The sequence below is a fragment of the Mchenga conophoros genome, linkage group LG18 (genome assembly GCF_057382185.1).
Source record: "Mchenga conophoros isolate Kocher_MC1m ecotype Shallow Benthic linkage group LG18, M_conophoros_male_GT1.1, whole genome shotgun sequence".
Taxonomy (NCBI): Eukaryota; Metazoa; Chordata; class Actinopteri; order Cichliformes; family Cichlidae; genus Mchenga; species Mchenga conophoros.
The window spans coordinates 10463537-10484010 of NC_140543.1; the positions used below are offsets into that span (position 1 = coordinate 10463537).

At 40.8% G+C, this 20474-nt stretch overlaps 2 protein-coding genes across 3 annotated transcripts in view; one reads left to right on the forward strand and one right to left on the reverse strand.

The window, feature by feature from the left end:
- Positions 1-957: 957 nt before the first annotated feature.
- LOC146553252 (uncharacterized) lies at positions 958-12995 on the reverse strand. Its single transcript, XM_085254498.1, has 5 exons — positions 12473-12995; positions 11104-11199; positions 10619-10724; positions 8307-8409; positions 958-3611 (listed from the first exon to the last, which is right to left on the reverse strand). The coding sequence occupies exons 1-4, from the start codon at positions 12993-12995 to the stop codon at positions 8352-8354; spliced, it is 783 nt and encodes a 260-aa protein (XP_085110624.1). The 3' UTR covers positions 958-3611; positions 8307-8351.
- Positions 12996-13169: 174 nt separating this feature from the next.
- Positions 13170-20474, forward strand: part of tep1 (telomerase-associated protein 1) — a 38804-nt gene continuing 31499 nt past the window's right edge. Inside the window, exons 1-9 of one of the 2 annotated variants that reach the window (XM_085254489.1) lie at positions 13170-13306; positions 14405-14941; positions 15052-15234; positions 15312-15461; positions 17373-17537; positions 17623-17760; positions 18054-18125; positions 19411-19523; positions 20015-20172. In XM_085254489.1, the coding sequence (XP_085110615.1) occupies positions 14405-14941; positions 15052-15234; positions 15312-15461; positions 17373-17537; positions 17623-17760; positions 18054-18125; positions 19411-19523; positions 20015-20172 (1516 nt within the window). In that variant the 5' untranslated portion in view covers positions 13170-13306. Of the gene's footprint in view, positions 13307-13426; positions 13693-14404; positions 14942-15051; positions 15235-15311; positions 15462-17372; positions 17538-17622; positions 17761-18053; positions 18126-19410; positions 19524-20014; positions 20173-20474 lie in introns of those variants that run through there. The other variant, XM_085254488.1, reaches the window with a different exon arrangement.

Consider the following 20474-nt stretch of genomic DNA (forward strand, 5'->3'; position numbering starts at 1 on the left):
TAATTATTTTTAGTTAACTACATTAACCTTGCTCTGGGGAACCCTTCCAAACAAGAACCACACTTGTTCAGCTTTTTCTGATCGGACCATAATGATCTGTAACATTTAACATGCTAACTGAGGCCTCTAGTCTCTTAGATTTCAAGTTTCTCAGAGCATTGCAGAGTCAGTCCTTGGGCAGGACCTCGTTGGGACATTTCACTACTGGGAAGATTGGTAAATGTCTTGACCGTATTCCCACTTGTGAATAATCTCTCGCTGTAAAATGACAGACTTTTTTGGGGACATTGCCTTTATGTATTTTCCCTGCTAGCTCAAATCACATAAATATCTTCTGTGTTTACCTGGTTTCAGTCATGAGAGTTGGACCATGAAGCGTATCTGAAATCGTGCTACTTTTATGCATTTTGTTTGCTGAAATGTGATGTCGTTTACAAATCTGCTTCAGTAGCTCAGATGCATTTTAGCAGCAATTTTCAAAATGTTCAAAATGCATTTTTCTGCACCTTAAGGACATCACCATTGTGGATGTTTTTCATCATTTTTAGGAATTATTTGTTATTGGGGGATGAAAAAAAACAAGAACAGCCAACGATGGCTTAAGAGTTACCAAACACCTTCCTCTGCTTACTTTACATTAATTATTAAAGAACAAGTAATGCCTCTCCTTCTGTTTATAAGATTGAGGAAACCTGCAGTCAGCTGAGACTGAAGAAGTCACTTGGATGAGTGACGAAGTGTTTCTCCCACTGAAAACGCTACGTCCACATGAACAGTATCAACTTTTGGAGATTCCTCTCCTTCTGTTCACATGGAGATGACATGTCCAATGTAACTCCTGAAATCTACACATATGCTTAAGCAGGCGCCGCAGTCAAGCTCCACAAACAAGGAGACATTTTTGACAACTTAACCAAAACAAAAATATATATACACAAAACAGACACGGACAAAACATCTGTCACACATATTTATTGTAAAAAATACATATAAAAACAATTTGAGACATACAAAAGATCGGAGCTTAGAAACAGTATATTGAACAGACAAGGACCAAGCAATTTTCTTGAATTGTATTACATATTTACAATTTAATAAATAAAACTCAATTTGTTTGTTTTATACCAGAGTAAAGGCAGATTGTCCATATCTTGGGGATGCAGATACTGCTGTGGTGACATTTTAAACATCGGTCTGTAATCACAGGGCAGGCAGGGAAATGGCGCCCTGTGATTCGAAACCAAAGACTTGAGAATATTTATACAAAATACATCCTTGGTTGGAGAGGGGCTAGTTTGCACACAGAGCATTTAGCTAGCATTGGTAAAAATTTGAGGTATTGCACCGCACAGCTTAGAGGGGGTTAAGGAAGTAAATCAAGAGTAACGTGGCGGTTTTGGATTGTCTGTAATCTTTATTGACAACCCAACTGCCACCAACACCCCTCTGAACACACACACACACACACACTCACACAAACACCCCCCCTTAAAACCCTCCCAGCCAAAGTATACAATATCATAACTTATCACCACGACAAATGTAATCTGAACATCTAAATGATCAATGCGCCTCCTCTTCTGCCCTGTCCCCCACAACAACACAGACCTAAATGCACAAACAAACTATTTTTGGCTTTATTTTTCTTTTCTCCAATACAAAATAAGAGAAACATGCACAAGGCTGCCCTCTAATGACGGGACAGGTTATAGCACCGCAGACTGCAGAACATTGGGGTGGGGGGAGACAGAAAAGACCAACAGAGGCTGGGGTGAACAAACCTGTGAGCATGGCTCACCTCTTGGCCAACCTCTAAACCGCCCCACACCACTGCAGCGCTGAAAGGTAAACACCTTTAGAGCAGGCAGCAAAAGCAATCAGTTACAATATATTTTTTGTTCTTACTGCTAGTTTCCACTGGCCTACGTACGACCTGTATCAGGCAGCATCTGTTGAGCAGCCTTACTGTTTCGGCTTCCACTTCAGCTCAGCCCCCAAAAACGACACCACAAATACCTCTTTGCACAAGAACCCCTTCACCAGGCAAAAGGCAATCAACACACACACACAAAAAGAAAGGCCAAGGATAGCCATTTAACACATTTAGCAACAAACATGAGCATTGTGATAATAAAATAGCCTAAATAAAAAAAAAACAAAAAAAAAAAAACAAGGGGAATTGGGGGGGGGGGGGGGGGGGGGGGCTGCTTATGTAATAATTAACCATCAGCTGTCCGTAGCCTCCAGTGTTATGGATCGAGGCAGATACCACATGGTGTACACTTGCTCCAAAAATACATCTGTCCCTTTATCTCCCCTCGATCTGGCATTTGTGTAACCAGATGGCGAAACTGTTGCGTGGTCCAAAAGCAGAGAGAAAGAATCCAAATTACACCCCAGAGGACAGAGGAGGCAGGGGACAAAAACTCAAAACAGCTTTCAAAGTAGAAGTTTCGACCATGTGAGCCGCCATGTTGCGTACCAAATACAACATTAAACAGGAAGGATGTTGAATGCAGTTAAGCCGGTTCACCAAGCAGACTTCTGGGCAATTTACAGTACACACACACACACACACACTTACAGTCGTGCTCAGGACATAGTCTGTCCCTGGTTGTTATCTAAACGTGCACACGCATACAAACAATCTTATCCTGGATCTTATGGTTTAAACTAAAACAAGCCTGAGGGACAAAAGTGCACAAGTTGGTGCAAACACCAGCGCTACTATGGCCCTATAAAATACCTACAAACCCTCCTCAACGCTCACCAAGTAGCAGCACATTAAACCCACCGCTATTCAACCACCTACAAGTCTGACCTACCAAAAAAAAAAAAAGACTTATTTTTCCACTCCCCAAACAGTTAGGCCCCCAAACATCCCCTGAAATGTTTACATGTAACAGGAGAGGAAAAACAAAAAACAAAACAAAAAAAACCCAACACCTAATGACGGCAGCCCCCACTCACCAAATACAAGTCCTCAACCTCCAGCTCAATCAAAATAAAGCAATGTTTACATAGTAACAGTTTGCGCTTTCAGTGTGAGGTTGGTTCATTTATGGGGTGAGCCGAGAAAAGAAAACATTCATCCGATGTATGACATGGAACGATAATCGTTCTGTTTTGGATTTTGTCTTTTTTTTTGCAAAACACTTGATAAAATAAACAATCCCGTTGGGAGGGAGAGAAAATACACAGGAGAGGATCCAGAGTCACAGTTAAGACCATTTTTTCTTTTCTTTTTTAGCACCCCCCTTCCCCCGCAGCCAGGTTTAAGTTCGTTCTAGGATGATAATATTTATACGTTCTGCAGTTTAAAGCCAAGTGCGCAGGATAGACAGATAAACGCTGTCGTTTCTGTTCCAACCGGGAGGGGATGTCTCGACCACGGATTTTTGAACTGTCGGGAGGAGTTTGGCTTGAAATGGTCAAGCTCAAAAGGGAGCGATCCCAGCAGAGAGCATCAGGTGTCTTCACGTGCAGCTTCCTCTTAGGATCGTCTGTTCTCCGCTCATGTATTTGTAGTCTGTGTCCAAGAGTGACAGTGGGCTTTCGTTTGTTCAATTACACATTTTTTATTGGGGATTTTTCGGATTCAGTGTAGTCTCCTGTGAGGGCAGAAAAAGACACGAAAGAAGAAGAAGAAGAAGAAGAAGAAAAAAAAAAAAGATTCATTAATACAGGCTGTGGGGACTGTGCTGAAAAACAGACTGCAGCAAAGACAGAAAAAATGTGAAAATTTATATCAATTCTATATCTTTTTTGTTGTTGTTTTTGGTGTTTTACAGAAACGATGTGGCCACAGGCAGAAGTTCTTTGTGCTGCCAGCATTTATTTTCTATTCAAACACTATTAAGTTCAGCACTGACGCAAAAAACTTTGAGGGTGCAGTTTCTCCCAACCCCACGCACCCACTCACACACACAGTGTTTTGTGAACACTGAGAAATCCAGAAACATCCATGTAGATGCTAAAAATGACAGCCTCAACATGGCATTTAATCTGTTAGACTCAATTGGCTTCTCTCAAACTGTAAAAGAACCCACCCACCACTTTAATCACACTCTAGATCTTGTGTTAACATGTGGTATAGAAACTGAATATTTAACAATGTTTCCTGAAAACCCTCTCCTGTCTGATCATTTCCTGATAACATTTAAATTTACAATAATTGATTACACAGCAGTGGAGAGTAGACTTTATCACAGTAGATGTCTTTCAAAAAGTGCTGTAACTAAGTTTAAGAATATAATCCACCCACTGCTATCATCTTCAATGCCCTGTACCAACATAGAGCAGAGCAGCTATCTGAACGCTGCTCCAACAGAGGTCGATTATCTTGTTAATAATTTCACCTCCTCACTACGTACGACTCTGGATACTGTAGCTCCTGTGAAAACTAAGGTCTCTAATCAGAAGTACCTGACTCCGTGGTATAATTCTCAAACACGTAGCCTAAAGCAGATGACTCGTAAGCTGGAGAGGAAATGGCGTGTCACAAATTTAGAGGATCATCATTTAGCCTGGAGAAATAGTTTGCTGCTTTATAAGAAAGCCCCCCACAAAGCCAGAACATCTTACTATTCATCACTGATTGAAGAAAATAAGAACAACCCCAGGTTTCTCTTCAGCACTGTAGCCAGGCTGACAAACAGTCAGAGCTCTGTTGAGCCAACAATCCCTTTAACGTTAACTAGTAATGACTTCATGAACTTCTTCACAAATAAAATTTTAATCATTAGAGAAAAAATTACCAATAACCATCCCACAGATGTAATATTATCTACAGCTACTCTTAGTACCATTGATGTTAAGTTAGTCTCTTTTTCTCCAATTGATCTTTCTGAGTTAACTTCAATAATTACTTCCTCCAAACCATCAACGTGTCTTTTAGACCCCATTCCTACAAAACTGCTCAAAGAAGTCCTGCCATTAATTAATTCTTTGATCTTAAATATGATCAACCTATCTCTAATGATCAGCTATGTACCACAGGCCTTCAAGGTGGCTGTAGTTAAACCTTTACTCAAAAAGCCATCTCTAGACCCAGCAGTCTTAGCTAATTATAGGCCAATCTCCAACCTTCCTTTCATATCAAAAATCCTTGAAAGAGTAGTTGTCAAACAGCTAACAGATCATCTGCAGAGGAATGGCTTATTTGAAGAGTTTCAGTCAGGTTTCAGAGCTCATCACAGCACAGAAACAGCTTTAGTGAAGGTTACAAATGATCTTCTTATGGCCTCTGACAGTGGACTCATCTCTGTGCTTGTCCTGCTAGACCTTAGTGCAGCGTTCGATACCGTCGACCATAATATTCTTTTAGCACGATTAGAGCACGCTTTAGGTATTACAGGTACTGCGCTGCAGTGGTTTGTATCATATCTATCTAATAGACTCCAATTTGTTCATGTAAATGGAGAGTCCTCTTCACACACTGAGGTTAATTATGGAGTTCCACAGGGTTCAGTGCTAGGACCAATTCTGTTTACATTATACATGCTTCCCCTAGGCAGCATCATTAGAAGACATAGCATACATTTTCACTGCTATGCAGATGACACCCAGCTCTATCTATCTATGAAGCCAGATAACACACACCAATTAGTTAAACTGCAGGAATGTCTTAAAGACATAAAGACCTGGATGGCCGCTAACTTTCTGCTTCTTAATTCAGATAAAACTGAGGTTATTGTACTCGGCCCTGAAAAGCCTAGAAATATGGTATCTAACCAGATTCTTACTCTGGATGGCATTACCTTGGCCTCCAGTAACGCTGTGAGGAACCTTGGAGTTATTTTTGACCAGGACATGTCCTTCAACGCACATATTAAACAAATATGTAAGACTGCTTTCTTCCATTTGCGCAACATCTCTAAAATTAGAAATATCCTGTCTCAGAGTGACGCTGAAAAGCTAGTTCATGCATTTATTACTTCCAGACTGGACTACTGTAATTCATTATTATCAGGATGTCCTAAAAACTCACTGAAAAGCCTTCAGCTAATCCAAAATGCTGCAGCAAGAGTACTGACAGGGACTAGAAAGAGAGAGCATATTTCTCCTGTTTTGGCTTCCCTTCATTGGCTTCCTGTTAAATCCAGAATTGAATTCAAAATCCTGCTCCTCACATACAAGGTCTTAAATAATCAGGCCCCATCTTAGCTTAATGACCTTGTAGTACCATATCACCCCATTAGAGCACTTCGCTCTCGCACTGCAGGCCTATTGTTGTTCCTAGAGTATTTAAATGTTGAATGGGAGGGAGAGCCTTCAGTTTTCAGGCTCCTCTTCTGTGGAACCAGCTTCCAGCTTGGATTTGGGAGACAGACACTCTCTCTACTTTCAAGATTAGGCTTAAAACTTTCCTTTTTGCTAAAGCATATAGTTAGGGCTGGACCAGGTGACCCTGAATCCTCCCTTAGTTATGCTGCAATAGATGTAGGCTGCTGGGGGATTCCCATGATGCATTGAGTTTTTCCTTTCCAGTCACCTTTCTCACTCACTATGTGTTAATAGACCTCTCTGCATTGAATCATATCTGTTATTAATCTCTGTCTCTTAGAAATATGGTATCTAAGCAGCATGCGTTTCATCATCACCCCAACTGGTCACAGCAGATGGCCCTGCCCCTCCCTGAGCCTGGTTCTGCCGGAGGTTTCTTCCTGTTAAAAGGGAGTTTTTCCTTCCCAAAGTGCTTGCTCATAGGGGGTCATATGATTGTTGGGTTTTTCCTCTGTATCTACTGTACAATATAAAGCGGCTTGAGGAGACTGCTGTTGTGATTTGGCGCTATATAAATAAAATTGAATTGAATAAAACAAACTGTTTCTTTCAATCTGATTATTCTGTTTTAGAAAGCAGGATTAACCAGGGTATGCTGGGCATTGTCTGATGACTTATTGAGCTCATCTTGAGGTCTCAAAATAGAACCCATAAAAAAAATGTTTTAAAAAAAAATTGTTCCTTTCATCTTTTATATTCTCTATGGCTCAGACGCTAACGCTAAACTAAAAGATTCACATTGCATTTCTTTACTTTTCTGAAAAGTACAACTAATAAATCCATCTTGAAAAACACATTTTGATGAACAGTAAATAAATCTATAACACATCCACTGGGAAATTAATGTGCATACCAGACTAGCATTTTACAGACATTGTTGGCATTTATCACACACAATAGCTAATCAAGAAAGCAATCACTGGATCCGTCAATAATGGCATAATTAACAGTCGCAGCTCTTTGTCTTGCATCAATTTCACACTCAAGGTGGGGGCCTGTTTCCCTCCAGAAAACAAATCTAACCACACATTTTATTTTTTTAAACAACTTGCCAACAACTCGTGGATACTGGTACTCTTATTTGGTGCTGGCTTTGTTGTGGCAATGTCTCACTTCCTGTTCCCGTTGCAACGCACCGCGGTGCTTATCTGTAGTTTAATCTGTAGCTTGGTTAATTACAAGCATGCACAAAGCGACTTATTTCATTGTGTAACCTACACGTGGGTTATCGGAGCACACTTTCTGCAAATTAAATTTACAGCTTAATGTGTCGTCAGGGGTTTGAAGGGCTTGTAGTTCTCCGTCTCACCAGCACTTTCCTGCTCAGTGTAGCCAATGTTTAGTTACACCTAAGCCTCCTTTAGTGCTAATAGGACTCATAATAAATGTCGTTCTTTCATAGCTTTGAAGGTCTGGTTCTTCAAAAACACAATTGCTGATGCAAAAAAATCCACCAGCTCGACTGTAGTACTGGCAACATTTTAAATGACTGTGTGACCTAAATACATTACACTTAATAATTGTAGTTATGCGTAATTTAGTGTACCACAATTGTGTCAATTTGCGTATGCATCCCCTAGGGGGGTGCAAACATTCTCCACTGCAGTCCTCCAAAATCCCAAATGCATGCTGCTGGACACGGATGACGCCGTGCATCGGTAGAAAGCTGAGTGGTTGGTAAGAGGGCCAGAACAGGGAAGGGAGCAACAGCAGAGTTAAGCACGAAAGTGAGAGGCATTGTCTTCAAATTCAAAGAGCTGAAGTGAAACAGTCTGTTATAAATTTGCTTTTCTCCACAGCTCGCTGATGGACCAACGGTAGCACAAACAGGGGAAATCCACAGACTGGTTGTGCCACATACATCACATGCTGCCCCTATTGAAACCAGGCGCTCTGTGCAAGTAGGCACTCCGGATTGCACACATGCTACCACTGCTGAACCATAATGTCACCATTACTCTTCACTGCAGGCAGTACTAGCTGCACGTTTTGGTCATTTATCAGGTCAGCAGTGCACGTACCTGAGTCAGGTTGGTCACGGCGTGGGATACATGTGACCCCATGAGTCAATCAAAGGGATGTTCAGGGCAGCAAGGCTTCACCTTTGACCAGGAATCAATGCAGCTGCAGGGAGACAGAGCACACTGAGAATGTGGAGACACCAAGACGATATACTTGAATCAACTCATGTGAATGTGGGAGAAGCTCGAAGGTCTGCCTGTGGTTGTAGCGTCTCCCACAAGGCCTAATCCACTCACAGGAGGTGTGAAACCAAAATAAAAGGGTAAACATTCAGCAGTTAATCCTTTAAGGCCTCGTTGACTCCCTGAATACAAATGGAGCAGAGATAAGACGCCTGAAGACCTCGGGGCCTCTTTTGGCTGTTTGCCTTTGTCTTTTTGTTTTGAGTTGCAAAAGTCTGTTAGGAGTTTTTTCCCCCCTTAAGTTAATGGCCTCTTTACTTTTAACTCGTGCCCTCACCTCATGTTTTTCAGATGGTAATGACTTTTATTTTTATTGGCTTTAAGTCACTAATCTGGAGCTGAGACAAGCAGTCGATACTTAATGAGCCTGGATGGGAGAAAAAAAAAAAAGAAAAAAAATGGTGTGGGGGGGAAAGCATTTACCAGCAGGAGATTTTAGGTTGTGCTCCTTTCTCTCTCCTTTTTTTGGATAATTAAACTGAATGTTTTGGGTGATGCTACTACTAAAACAAAATTAAGTAATTGCATTGAGCGTTGGGTAAACACATTGAATAATGAAAACCGGTGTAAGATTAATCAACAGTAAAAAATAAAATACTTGTATAGTCTTGTATAAACTGTTTAAAATGATTGATAAGAAACTCAATCAATACAAGTAGTTTTATATAAGACACACACGATGTATTCACATAAGTAACCGACTGACTTTCTTTATTCAGTAGAAATAGTCAATGATTTTGGGTCTGTTAGCAGTGTAGCTAGTAAAGCACAAAACAACATTATGGCAGATTGTCCTCATATACCTCAGACCCGATTAGTGATCCTATTCGTCTCCCGGCTTGTGACCGGCTCTAGCAGCGCGTTCCGTTTGAAGTTAGAAATTTTCAAACGTAGAAAGCCGGAGCAGCCTCACCGACCCAGACTTAACAATCCGAGATGGCAGCAGCAGTGCATGTAAACATTCATAAAACTGCAAAACTTGCAATCTGTACAACTAATGTACATTTGTTATTCACCAAATGAGCCACACGCAAAGCACTGACCAGACTCCATCCATGACTGTGCTTACAGTGTTTTTAGTCCTGCGCTCTACTTTTAGTGATGCATAAAGGCCTGCCTTACTAAGGAGCAAAACAAATCCCACTCAAAACGCTACGTCCAGATGAACAGAATCAACTTTTGGAGAACTAATTATGTTATCTGTAATTTTTTTAAAAGTTATAAAAAATACAGCAGGCTGGATCTTGAGTGATCGATTACCTAATCTTGGTAAATCGGCTGTACTGAGATTAAGGGGAAATCAGTGGCTTCTTGGAAGCTGGGCAAAAATCAAGTGATGAACATTACAGTTTGTTTTAAACTGTCAATGTGGGTTTTTTTTTGTTTTTTAAATAAATTGGCTGAAACATACAAAATACAGGATCACAGTAAAAAAAAAAAAAAATCTCCTAGAAATGTCATTAATTCCTTGGAAGTTACAAAAAAATAAAGCGTTGAACATTACAGCACGTTTTAAAAATGTCAAATGGGCTGAAACACATTATGAAAGTTGATAGTCATTTAGTTTTTTCCTAGAAATGTCATTGCCACTTAGAAAACACTGTGCTCACATCTGTCAAATTAAAATGCAATAATCCTGCATGTGTTTTCACAGTTGTTAAAGCTCTTACTGAAAAAATATTTAAAGTCTTCCCTTTTTTTCTGTCACATATTTATAATGGAGGATGCTCTTATTAAACGTGGCCAAAGTTTAAATGAATTAAATACATACAGCAGGAAATGAGCATAATAATAAGTCAAAATAATGTGAACACATGTTTGGCTTTAATCCATTTTATCTCAAATTTCAAAACAAGGCTTCCCAATTCCATCACTTTAGCAAAGATTACAGAGTTGAGTCTGGCACATCCTATCTGGGACATGAGCAACCGATCTGTAATTCTCAGAAAAGTGTAGCTCTATATACGATACACACTAGTACAGAACAACTTTTGCATCCTTGTTTCAGATAGATGTCAGCTCTGGAAACCACCACATTTGCCCAGTGAGTTTACTTTTAATGTCACGTTTTGTCCCAAGCGAAGAAACAAGCTTATCTGCCCTACATTTTATTTTAATTTCATTCATACCTCTTGTGGTAGACGCAGAGGCAGGCCAGTCTGGCGATGGTCTCTCCCTGTACCAAATCCTCCAAACAGATGGAACACTCTCCACTGTCTTTACTGAGCACATCCGCTGTAAATGCACAAACACACAAATCAACAATCAGGGTTTTTCCAGGCTAAAAATGGCCCTCTGGGGAATGGCAATGCATGTAACCAGTCCATATTTAGCAAAGGCAATGAGTCTACAGAAGTCTGAATGTTCCTCTTATTATGTTAAGTTTGATGAAAAAAAGTTTTTTGACTTGATTATATTAAAGCCTACTTAAAAATAAAGTGTTGCTCATATTTTTGTCAGAGACTTTGTGATCTTCTCTTCTGGAAAGTTCAAAGGGCACTTTGATGAGTGCCAGAATGTGTTTTTTTTAATGCATAGGGAAAAACCCTGACATTAAGTCACCAGCCTTTTAATAAACACAGCTGTAGGAGTATTTTAGTGGCACGATACTTACTGTTGTAAGGTAGAGGAGGAGATGTGAGGCAACTCAACAGGTGATCCTCAATCCGACCCCCCGGGAAAGGCTTTGAGCAGAAAGGACAGCGGATATCTGTAGAGGGCACAGACACAACAGACCCAAGATTAACACTGTGTGTCACAGCACGATATAAATGATAGATGATGCGCGCTGAGCACAAGTGCTGTGTTTGGACATCTAGGTTGCACAAGCTGAAACCGCAAACCAAAGAGCAGCCTGAAACACACATGCTAAATGAGGCGTTCCCATGCCTGAGATGGTGAGAAAGACGTTGCCCTGAGTGTAACTGACCTGAAATAACGTTATTTGACTGTACTCACTGCTCAAAACACTGACTCAGTCTTGAGGGATGGCCACTGCTCGAGCCATTCGTAGATAGGAGAGCCAGGCAGAAACAGTGCCTCGCTGCCCTACATTTGCCTCCTCCATCTATGATTCGCTGCCAGCAGTGAGCAGGCATGTGCAGTTGTGACCCATTTCCCTACACTTGCTAGAGGGCTGGCCTGGGAAATCCACCACACTGCTCTGTGTTGGCTCAAAATGTCACGCTTGCCGTCACATCTCCACCATCTCTATTCATCTGATTATCTAATGCAGGCCGAGACAAGTGCAAAATTTTTTTTGGCTTCCTCTGCACACTAATGTTCCAATTTTAATGCAAGTTCTTTTTTAAAAATAAAAAAAAAGGCAGTTTGTTGCTTAAGACTTTCATGCTGCAGGATTTACCACGGACAGCCACTGTCAGCAGGCCTTGTGAACTGAATGGACTTGTATATCATCACTTCCAGTTTTATGCCACAGGTCTGCTTCATACAATAGGTCCTCTGATTATTTTAGTCAGCATGCGAGCAGGAAAAAAAAAAAAGATTATCTGTCCAAGAATGTAAATTCCTCAGCAAATCCATTTAATTCCAGACTGGCTTGATTGAGGGTTGCACTGTGGCATTTATGATGTCGTTATATCCAAAAAACATGTCTTTTACTTAAGGATGCAACAGTTGCATTTTTCTCTTAGTCAAGGTTTTAATAGCCCTGTGTTATTATTTTGTCTGACTTCAGATTAACATCAGCTGTCTAATGAAAGCACAGTCAACCCCCACATTTTCCCCCCTTCTCCTCAGGTATTGCGCAATCTTTTCCCGTCATCTTCAAGCTCCAACACATCCATGGATTTTATGTAGCTTCTGTGGAAAAACGCCTAGCTGTATGCAAGCCAAACCACAATTACTGGTGCAGACCAGCCCCGTTACTAAGGAAATGTCATTTATGTGGCGCAAATGCTAAAGATTGTATTTTTAAAAATATATATACATATCTATCTGGTGCTGTTTAGATGTTAACTTACTGCCGTGGCGATTGTTCAAACGGTAAAGGCCGATCCAAGCCTCTGACACCGGCCGCTGGTGTGTGCTTCGAACACGGGCGGACCTTGCGCCAACACGGGTGGCAGAGTGCCGATTCCCGGGCAGCCGCTCGGAAAAGGTGCGGTGTGGTGTGCGGCCTGTCTCCTCAACCTGCTGGTGTTCTGCGTCGACGGGAGCCTCTGGGCTAACATTGCCGTCTTCCTCGGGTTTCCCCTCGCTGCTGTCGTCGTCCCCGGGTGACGCCTGGCCAATGCTAGAGGGGATGCTGTGGTGGTCAGCAGGGCTGCCGTCCGCGCTCGCTCCGAGCTGCCCCGGGTCCGAGTCACTACCCTCCTCCGATCGGCTTCGGTTAGCCTCAGTGTCATCGAAGCTCACCGAAAAGTCGACAACGAGGCTGGTGGGCCTCGTGCAGCGAGGTCGCCGACAGGAATCCCGCTTTGTCCCATCTTTCCCGAAAGCTGAGGAAACCGTGTCTTCGTGTAGGCGACTCGTTCTCGTCCCCATCTCTGGTAGGCTAATTGAGCTGGCTAGCCGCGCTGCTTCCTCAAAACAAACTACCACAGAACGAGGTGGACGGATTAACTTCGAAACGACCCGTAATATGGTAAAATACTCGGATGGACAGTTTAAATAATCCCAACTGCCCAGTAACGTGGCCTTGTGAAAGGAGTAGTTGAAGTTCGACGTGTCTCCTCCGGCCTCAGTTCGTCCTCACTATCCACATTTTCCTTTCTTTTTTGATGTACCCGTTCTGGCTGCTGCAGCGGAAATAGAGCGTTTGCGTTTCCTCTTTGTGCCTCAGTCCGGCATTTACGGTAACTTCATCATCCATAATGACTTTATTATTTGAACATTAAACAGCTTAGATATGTTTTATGGTGTTATATGTTTATCTAAGATTATTATCTTTTTCAAATAAATATATCTGAATTTATTGCGCGTGACAGTTGTTCTTTTCTGGTCGACACCCATATGTCCGGTATTACGGTAAAAAAAAAAAATCGTATTACGAACACAGTATTCTGACCAATCACTGGTCTTTTGATAGCCGGCTGACAGGACAGGTGTTTGTATGACAGCCGTTTACAGGAAATCAGTGGTTACTCTTGACTTGAAGGGGCTTCGAAACAGAAAATAACGTCTGACGGAAACGTTGTATATCAAACTCTCTACCCACGGAGTTGAAATTGTGGGTTTTGCGGTGAGTTTCCTGTGTCTAGCAATCGTCCTTGTAGCTAACCACGCCCATGAAAACTTGAGTCACTACAAAGAACGAAACATTTGCTCCCATATTGAATTCAGCTGCAAATGTTGTGCTGTGTTTGCATTTGGCAGTTCATTCATTGCAGCTAATGTTCTTTCCGTATAACTTATATCAGTGTTTGTTTTATTTCTGACTTTGGTGGCTGATTTTACTGCCCTTATTCTTGTTGTTTACACATGGATAATTGTCAAATCGATGACATAACATGAGTTGTTGTTTTTGTTTTGTTTTGTTTTTTTTAATCCAAAACAAACTCTGGAGATCACCGCACCAAGTTTAAACGTCGTAGTCCCAATTATGTGTCAGTTTAGCAAGTTTTACTTTAGTTTCGAGCTGCGTTTGCGGTCTGCTTCAAGGCCCATTTATATTTGTATTTATATTTGACAGATTTATATTTGTTCACATTTCTGTATGTTATTCATGCATTATTCTGTATGTTTCCCAATGACACTATCTACAGTCTGTTGGGCATCATGTTTTCAGACTTTGTTCCTGTAATATGGTTCACGCCCTTAGATACAATAAAACAGTGCTTGTTCAAACAGTAGAAGGAATCCTGCCACTCAATACTCTGTGCTCTCTAGGATTATATGGCTTGTGACTGAGAGGAGAGGAGTGGCTTTTGACATTCTGATCTCTTTTTCTGCAGATGAGTGCTCTGACTTTGCAGTCAGCAAGCCTGGCCCCAGGAGTGCAGAAGCAGCAGCAGGCAACATGTGGGAGAAGTTTGACTTCAAATTATTCTCCCCCAAGTCTGGAGAATAAGTTCTTAGCTCAAACCTCCACAATAATGCCCCAGCTTTCCTCCCCACTCATAGATTTTGCAGCACAGCCTTCCTCTTGCTCCTCTCTCCAACCCTCCAAACTATCTTCCACCTCATCCTCCCTTCTCTCCACTTCTTCCTTTGCAGCCTCCTTCACTTCTCCCCTCCTAAGCACCCAGAACAAGCTCCTAGACAGTAACTTATCTCATCATTCTTTTTCCTTGACCTCCTCAGTCCCTAATGACTCTTTGCTCCCCACATCCCTGGCCAGTGGTGCTCTACTCACTAACTTTGCTCAAACTCCTTCATTCTTCCACCATGATCTCATGAGTAAAGAAGAGAAAAGGGATGATGGAGGGGATCCAGATGAAAGATATGAGATATCTGAAGTGATGCCTTTCAGTTTTGAAGAAACAAGTGTGGTACATGAGATATTCCTCATTCCTCTTTAAACATAAAATCATAACACATCAAATTTTATTAAAACTTTTGTTGCATGTCATTTGTAATTTAATTTGTTCTGGACAAGCAGATTTCTGAGGATGAAGATAATGAGGCTGAAGAAATTGATGCTGAGAAAACTATGGACTTGCCTGTACTGGAAACAGAGTTGATGGAACAAGAATTTGAACAAACCGAGGTTGTCAGACAGGAGGAATTTGGAGAGGTCGAAAGAGGAAACGAGAAGGCCGAAGAGGAGCTGAAAGACAAAAAGGTTATAGAGAATAATTTATTTGTGTTGAACTCCTGGGTGCTGATTAAAGTGACTCCTTGTCTTTGTCTGTCCTTCAGTATTTCCTCTTGAACATTGTATGTTGCTCTCTGGTCAATGAGAGCACAGCTCCAGGCCAGAAGGACTGGGACTCAGAGGACAGTGTTTGGACCAGAATCACAAACCTGGCAAAGGATATTTCTGCCTATGACCCACAGTTTCTTCTGAAGGTATGCATGGGAACTAAATTTTTAATATTTTAACTCCACCAGGACTCCATTATCATGTCAATGTGGTAGAAAAGCAAATTAAAAAAAACAAAACAGATAAACACTCAACACCATGTGACAACGGGATAAATCTACTATGACTGCATATATCACAGGCAATATTAAATTGTTGCTCTGTTTCAGGAAAATATTGCCTGCACAAATGTGTTGTTATAAATGAGTGCATTAGTAGCTACATGCAAATTAGCTAACTCTTTTACAGTCTCCTCATGTAGGTCATGAGGAGATCTGCAAAGACTTTCCAGACCAATTAATTCCCACAAGCCTGTATTGTTGGTTGAATTTATGAATGTCTTTAGTTCAACCCAAGATAAAAAAAATAACATGGTTTATCACAAGGTCACACAGCTTCCAACATGCAAATTGTCAGTTTGCATTAAGGTGTGCCCAACATGTAACAAGAGCTTTACTTTCTTGGATGTTCAGAATATTTTCATAGACTATTTCACTGTACTCATGCTAACTATTTAGAGCCAGAAATGATCCCATTTGGACAACAGGATAGAGCATTGAAATACCAACTAAAGGTAACAACCTGGTTTGCAAACTGCATCGAAAAACTGTACAGATAAGACTATACTGTTAGCATTCAGATGCTAAAATCAGACTGATCAAAACTGAAAAAGAAATATCCTCCTCCTACACCAGATCATCTGCCTCCATCTCACCCTGTCTCTAGCATCCCCTTCAGTCACACCAGCCCATGTCCTGCTTCACGTCATTCACAAATCTTACGGCAGCTGCTTATTGCACATCCTTGGTACACTGTATCTGCTATCCTTCTTCTTCACGTCCAGACTATCTCAGCTTTGCTTCTCTAACTTTGTCTCCAAATTGCTCAGCTCAGCTGATATACTCATCTCTAATCCTGTCCATCCCGGGCACTCCTCCTGTCTTTTTGTCAGTGGCACAGACTCCAAACCATACATCATAGTGGGTCTCACTGCCATCTTATAAATCTTGCTATCCTATTGACACAAACGACTCCTAACACTCATCTCTCCACCTACTGCACACTGCCTGCACTCTCTTCTTCACCTCTCTTGTGCACTGTACATTGCTTTGGATGGTTAAAGTCAGGTATTTAAACTCATCTACCTTGACCACTTCTTCTCCTTTCAGCTTCGCTGAACAAGCTGTATTATTAGTGAGATAATGTGATTAACAATGCTCAAAGTTCCAGCAGCAAAACATGGTAGAGCAGTCCAGTTCAGTGGCTTAAGTTAGCAGAGATAAGACTTAGAAGATGGCAGTCAGCTATAGCTGTCTATGTTTGCATACCTAACTGTAAGTCTTACCAATATATCTTCAGATGAACTATGAACCCACTGAACACATGTTGTGTTTTAATCAGATAAGCCATAAAAAATTTCCCAAAGGGTCCAACAGGGTAAAAACAGTAGAAAATCCAGTTTAATCACTCATATCAGAGGTCAGGGATAGCACAATCAGTTTTAGCTGCCTGTCGATTAAATTAGCCACGTCCCTAACTCTATCAAAACGAGCGAGTTATAAAACAACAGCAACAAAAATATCACCCCTCTTAGAGTTGTTATGAAGAAGGAAATTACTCATAGAGACCAGAACCTACTTTTTAATGCTAATAGTTGAGCTTTTTTAGTGAGAGTGAATTGCTTCTGGAGCCAGGCTGAAGGGCTCATTGAGGGAACTGCAGTTTTGGGGGGGTTTTCCACTTTGGTGTTTGCTTAATTTTTCAGCCCTGATGCACACACATCAGGTATTCTCAAATAACCAATTTAAAGTGGTGCGTCATGAGAGTAAGCACAGCTAATGAATGGTACACATAATCATGTATGTCATATATTATATGGTCTGTCTGCTCCAATCTAGGTGGCACTTTACACTCGACAGAAGTTAAATATTCGGATCACTGCGAACTTCTTATTGGCTCTGGCTGCCAACCTGCCGCCCACCAAGCCACATGTCCGCAGATACTTCTGTGCTGCTGTACAGCTGCCGTCTGATTGGCTGGAAATAGTCAGAATCTACAGTACAGTAAGTCATAATGATTATCTGTTGTACGGTCTGGACGATCTGGATGTACCAAGTCTGTCTTCACACTACAATCTGATGTTTCCAGTGCTTCAGCCGCTCTCTGCCGATGTGCCTGAAGAAGGCGATGGCTGACAAGTTCAAGCAGTTCAGCGAGTATCAGCTGGCCAAATACAACACACGCAAGCACCGCTGTAAGCACAACCGCAACAAGCGCAAAGCAAAGGTACACATTCAGTGATTATGTTCTCTCCTAAACTTTTAAGGTCTCAATGTGGAAATTAAGGCCTAACCAAGTAATACTAATTTCACCACCTCTTTAGTGGGGAAAAAACTTTAGTACTAGAGATGAACACTTTGCTTTTATTGTTTTGTTTTTGTTCTGCCTCACTGACTCAACCAGAAAAAACTGCTTGTGGTTTCTGTGTTTGTGTAGCTGACTCTAAATTCACTTCTTATACATACATGCTTTAAATATCTGTATCTGACCACACATATTATGGCATCTGTGACTTCCAGAAGCCAACCGATAAACAGATCAAGGAGTGGGCGGACTTGGTCAGATCAAATGCATCAATTCTGAAGAACTTTGTAAGTCAATACACTTTACTGTTGTGTCACTAAATAAGGCGCTTCCTTTCAGTTCCTTTCTGTCTTTCTATTTTTTTTAGTTACTGTTTAATGAAGTGCTTTCTTAAAACAGACCTATTATGCTCGTTCTTATTTCCTGTCATATATACAAGGATATAACCAGGCTTTACTAATTAGTGAGGCCCAGAACTTTATTTTCTCTTAATGTTTTATATTTAAGTCATAGTGCTTGTGCTCCAGTGACTAGCAGAAAAGGCTACACTTTTGAGGAGACAACATCCTGCTTTTTCAAGAGTAACTGTATATATAGAAATATGTATATGGAGTTTTGTGTGTATAAAACAATTAATTAAAACAAAATACAGATTCATTCATTCACTGGAAAATAAACTAGCACAAGGGAAAAGTTACTTAATCCATATTTCTGTCTCTCCTGTGCCGGTGGCTCACTCTTCCTTCCTAAACCAACCAATTATCCATTCTTATGAGTCATGCTTCAACCAAACCCCCCAAACACAATCCAGTGAGAGGAACACTACGGTGGGCTGTAACTCTTTAGAATTTCCATGGAGTTATTTTAAAGTGAAAATCATCTTGAGCATCACACAATGATTCATGTTACCAACTACTGTAATAGGCATATTACTTGCTTGCTAGCACGCAGTTGTACCGCCTTTTGCCTTGAGCACAGAAGCTCCACACACCTGCTGTTCAAACCAGTTTTTGACAAACGACCAATCAGGAAAAAGTTGACTTAAAATGAGAAGAGCTAAAACAACTTGTTTCAGAGAGAGTATGAGTTGTTCTTATCATGAAAATCTGCTAACTACTAAGAAATTGCAGCTTCTAGCCTTCCAGTAGTGTGCACCTTTATGATTTTATGAGTGAAAACTAAACTAAAATGTGTGTTTCGTTTTGTCGTGTAAATAATTATATTTTGCTGTTTATGTCAATTTTCTACACGTCTTTGCTGAGCACGGTTGGATGTGCACCTGCTGCTGCAAGCTTCTGTGCAATGGGCTTAATCATAAACGTAATGGATCTCATAGATTAAGCAAAGTCTTTTCTGACCTAAAGGGAAAAGTGCTAAAATATAAAAAGAAAGGACAAGATTGTGAGATCATTTAGTGCAGATTGAGTTGAAAAAGTTCCTGCTAAACAACTGAAAAAATGAATGACTCATTCATCATTTTAATATTGCTTTTGTTCTCTTGAAGAGCCGTTTTTCTACTCTTGTTTAAACGTCGGCTATGGCTGCTTTATTTGTGTCTGTGATTGGATGCAGTTGCAGTTAAAGGTGGTGGATAAGAAGCAGAGCGAGTTCAGCATAAAGAAGATGATCAAGAGGCTTCACATCAAAGAACCGGCTGAACACGTTATGGCCATTCTGGGGAAAAAGTAAGACCTGCAGAATTGTGCTTCAGAGTTTGTTTCCTTTCACGTTGCATAAGCACATAAAAAAAAAACATGTAATTCTCATGCTGTTTAATTATGCTTCGTCCACAAGTCCTAATTTTTTTCTGGTGATTGACACCTTGTATCTGTTTAGTTGTATGTTTACAGATGCTTGTCATCATATCTGTTCGAGAACCATTTATTAAAATCTTTCTGTACTGGCTATAAATGCTGGAGATAGGAAGTTAAAGTCTCGCTAAAAATATAAATGTATGCAGTGTTTTCATTTTTTTGCACTAGAGGTGCATTATCCTTTCTAATTTATAAGATAGCTGGTATGTCTCAGAGAAATGAATTTGTACTCAATTCTTTGTAAAAATGCAGCACATTTTTGTTGGAGTTCCTGTTTTGACCCTCTTTGATATTTATTCTTTAGAGAAATGAAGGTAGAAATCAGGTGCATATAAAAATGCAGTGTTTTTTGTTGTCATCAGGTATCCAGCTGATGTGAAGGCATTCACACACAGTGGAATGAAAGGCGTGTGGGACAGGGAGAGAGCTGGGCAGCGAATGAAACTTAAGGAGCCGCAGACGTGGGAACGGCTGCTCAGTATGGAGGGCAACAAGGCCGCCACCTGGGAGAAGCTCATAGGTCTGAAAAACAAAAAGCTTAGGCTTTCTATTGAACTGAACAACGTGCACGGGCTTGTTGACCACAGCAGTGCAACCACTGAATCACTTTACCAAGCACATGATGATAGGAAAAAAAAATGCATCATCTTTCCCTCTGTGTGTTCAGTGTGTTTCAGAGGTTCATTCCTTCAAGTTAAAAGCCCTCAATCACTCTTTACAACACATCAATGAATTTTATGTTTAAATTAGTTATTTAATATTTAGTACAGCAGACTTTAAAGTAGACAGAGCATGCGTGTATACATAACCTGCAAATACTCA

Coding starts and splice junctions, on each gene's coding strand:
- LOC146553252 (XM_085254498.1), bottom strand. CDS start 12,995: ATGGGGACGAGAACGAGTCGCCTACACGAAGACACGGTTTCCTCAGCT. Junction 11,200..12,472: donor TTTGAACAATCGCCACGGCA/GTAAGTTAACAT, acceptor TGCCCTCTACAG/ATATCCGCTGTCCTTTCTGC. Junction 8,410..10,618: donor CTCTGCGTCTACCACAAGAG/GTATGAATGAAA, acceptor GTCTCCCTGCAG/CTGCATTGATTCCTGGTCAA.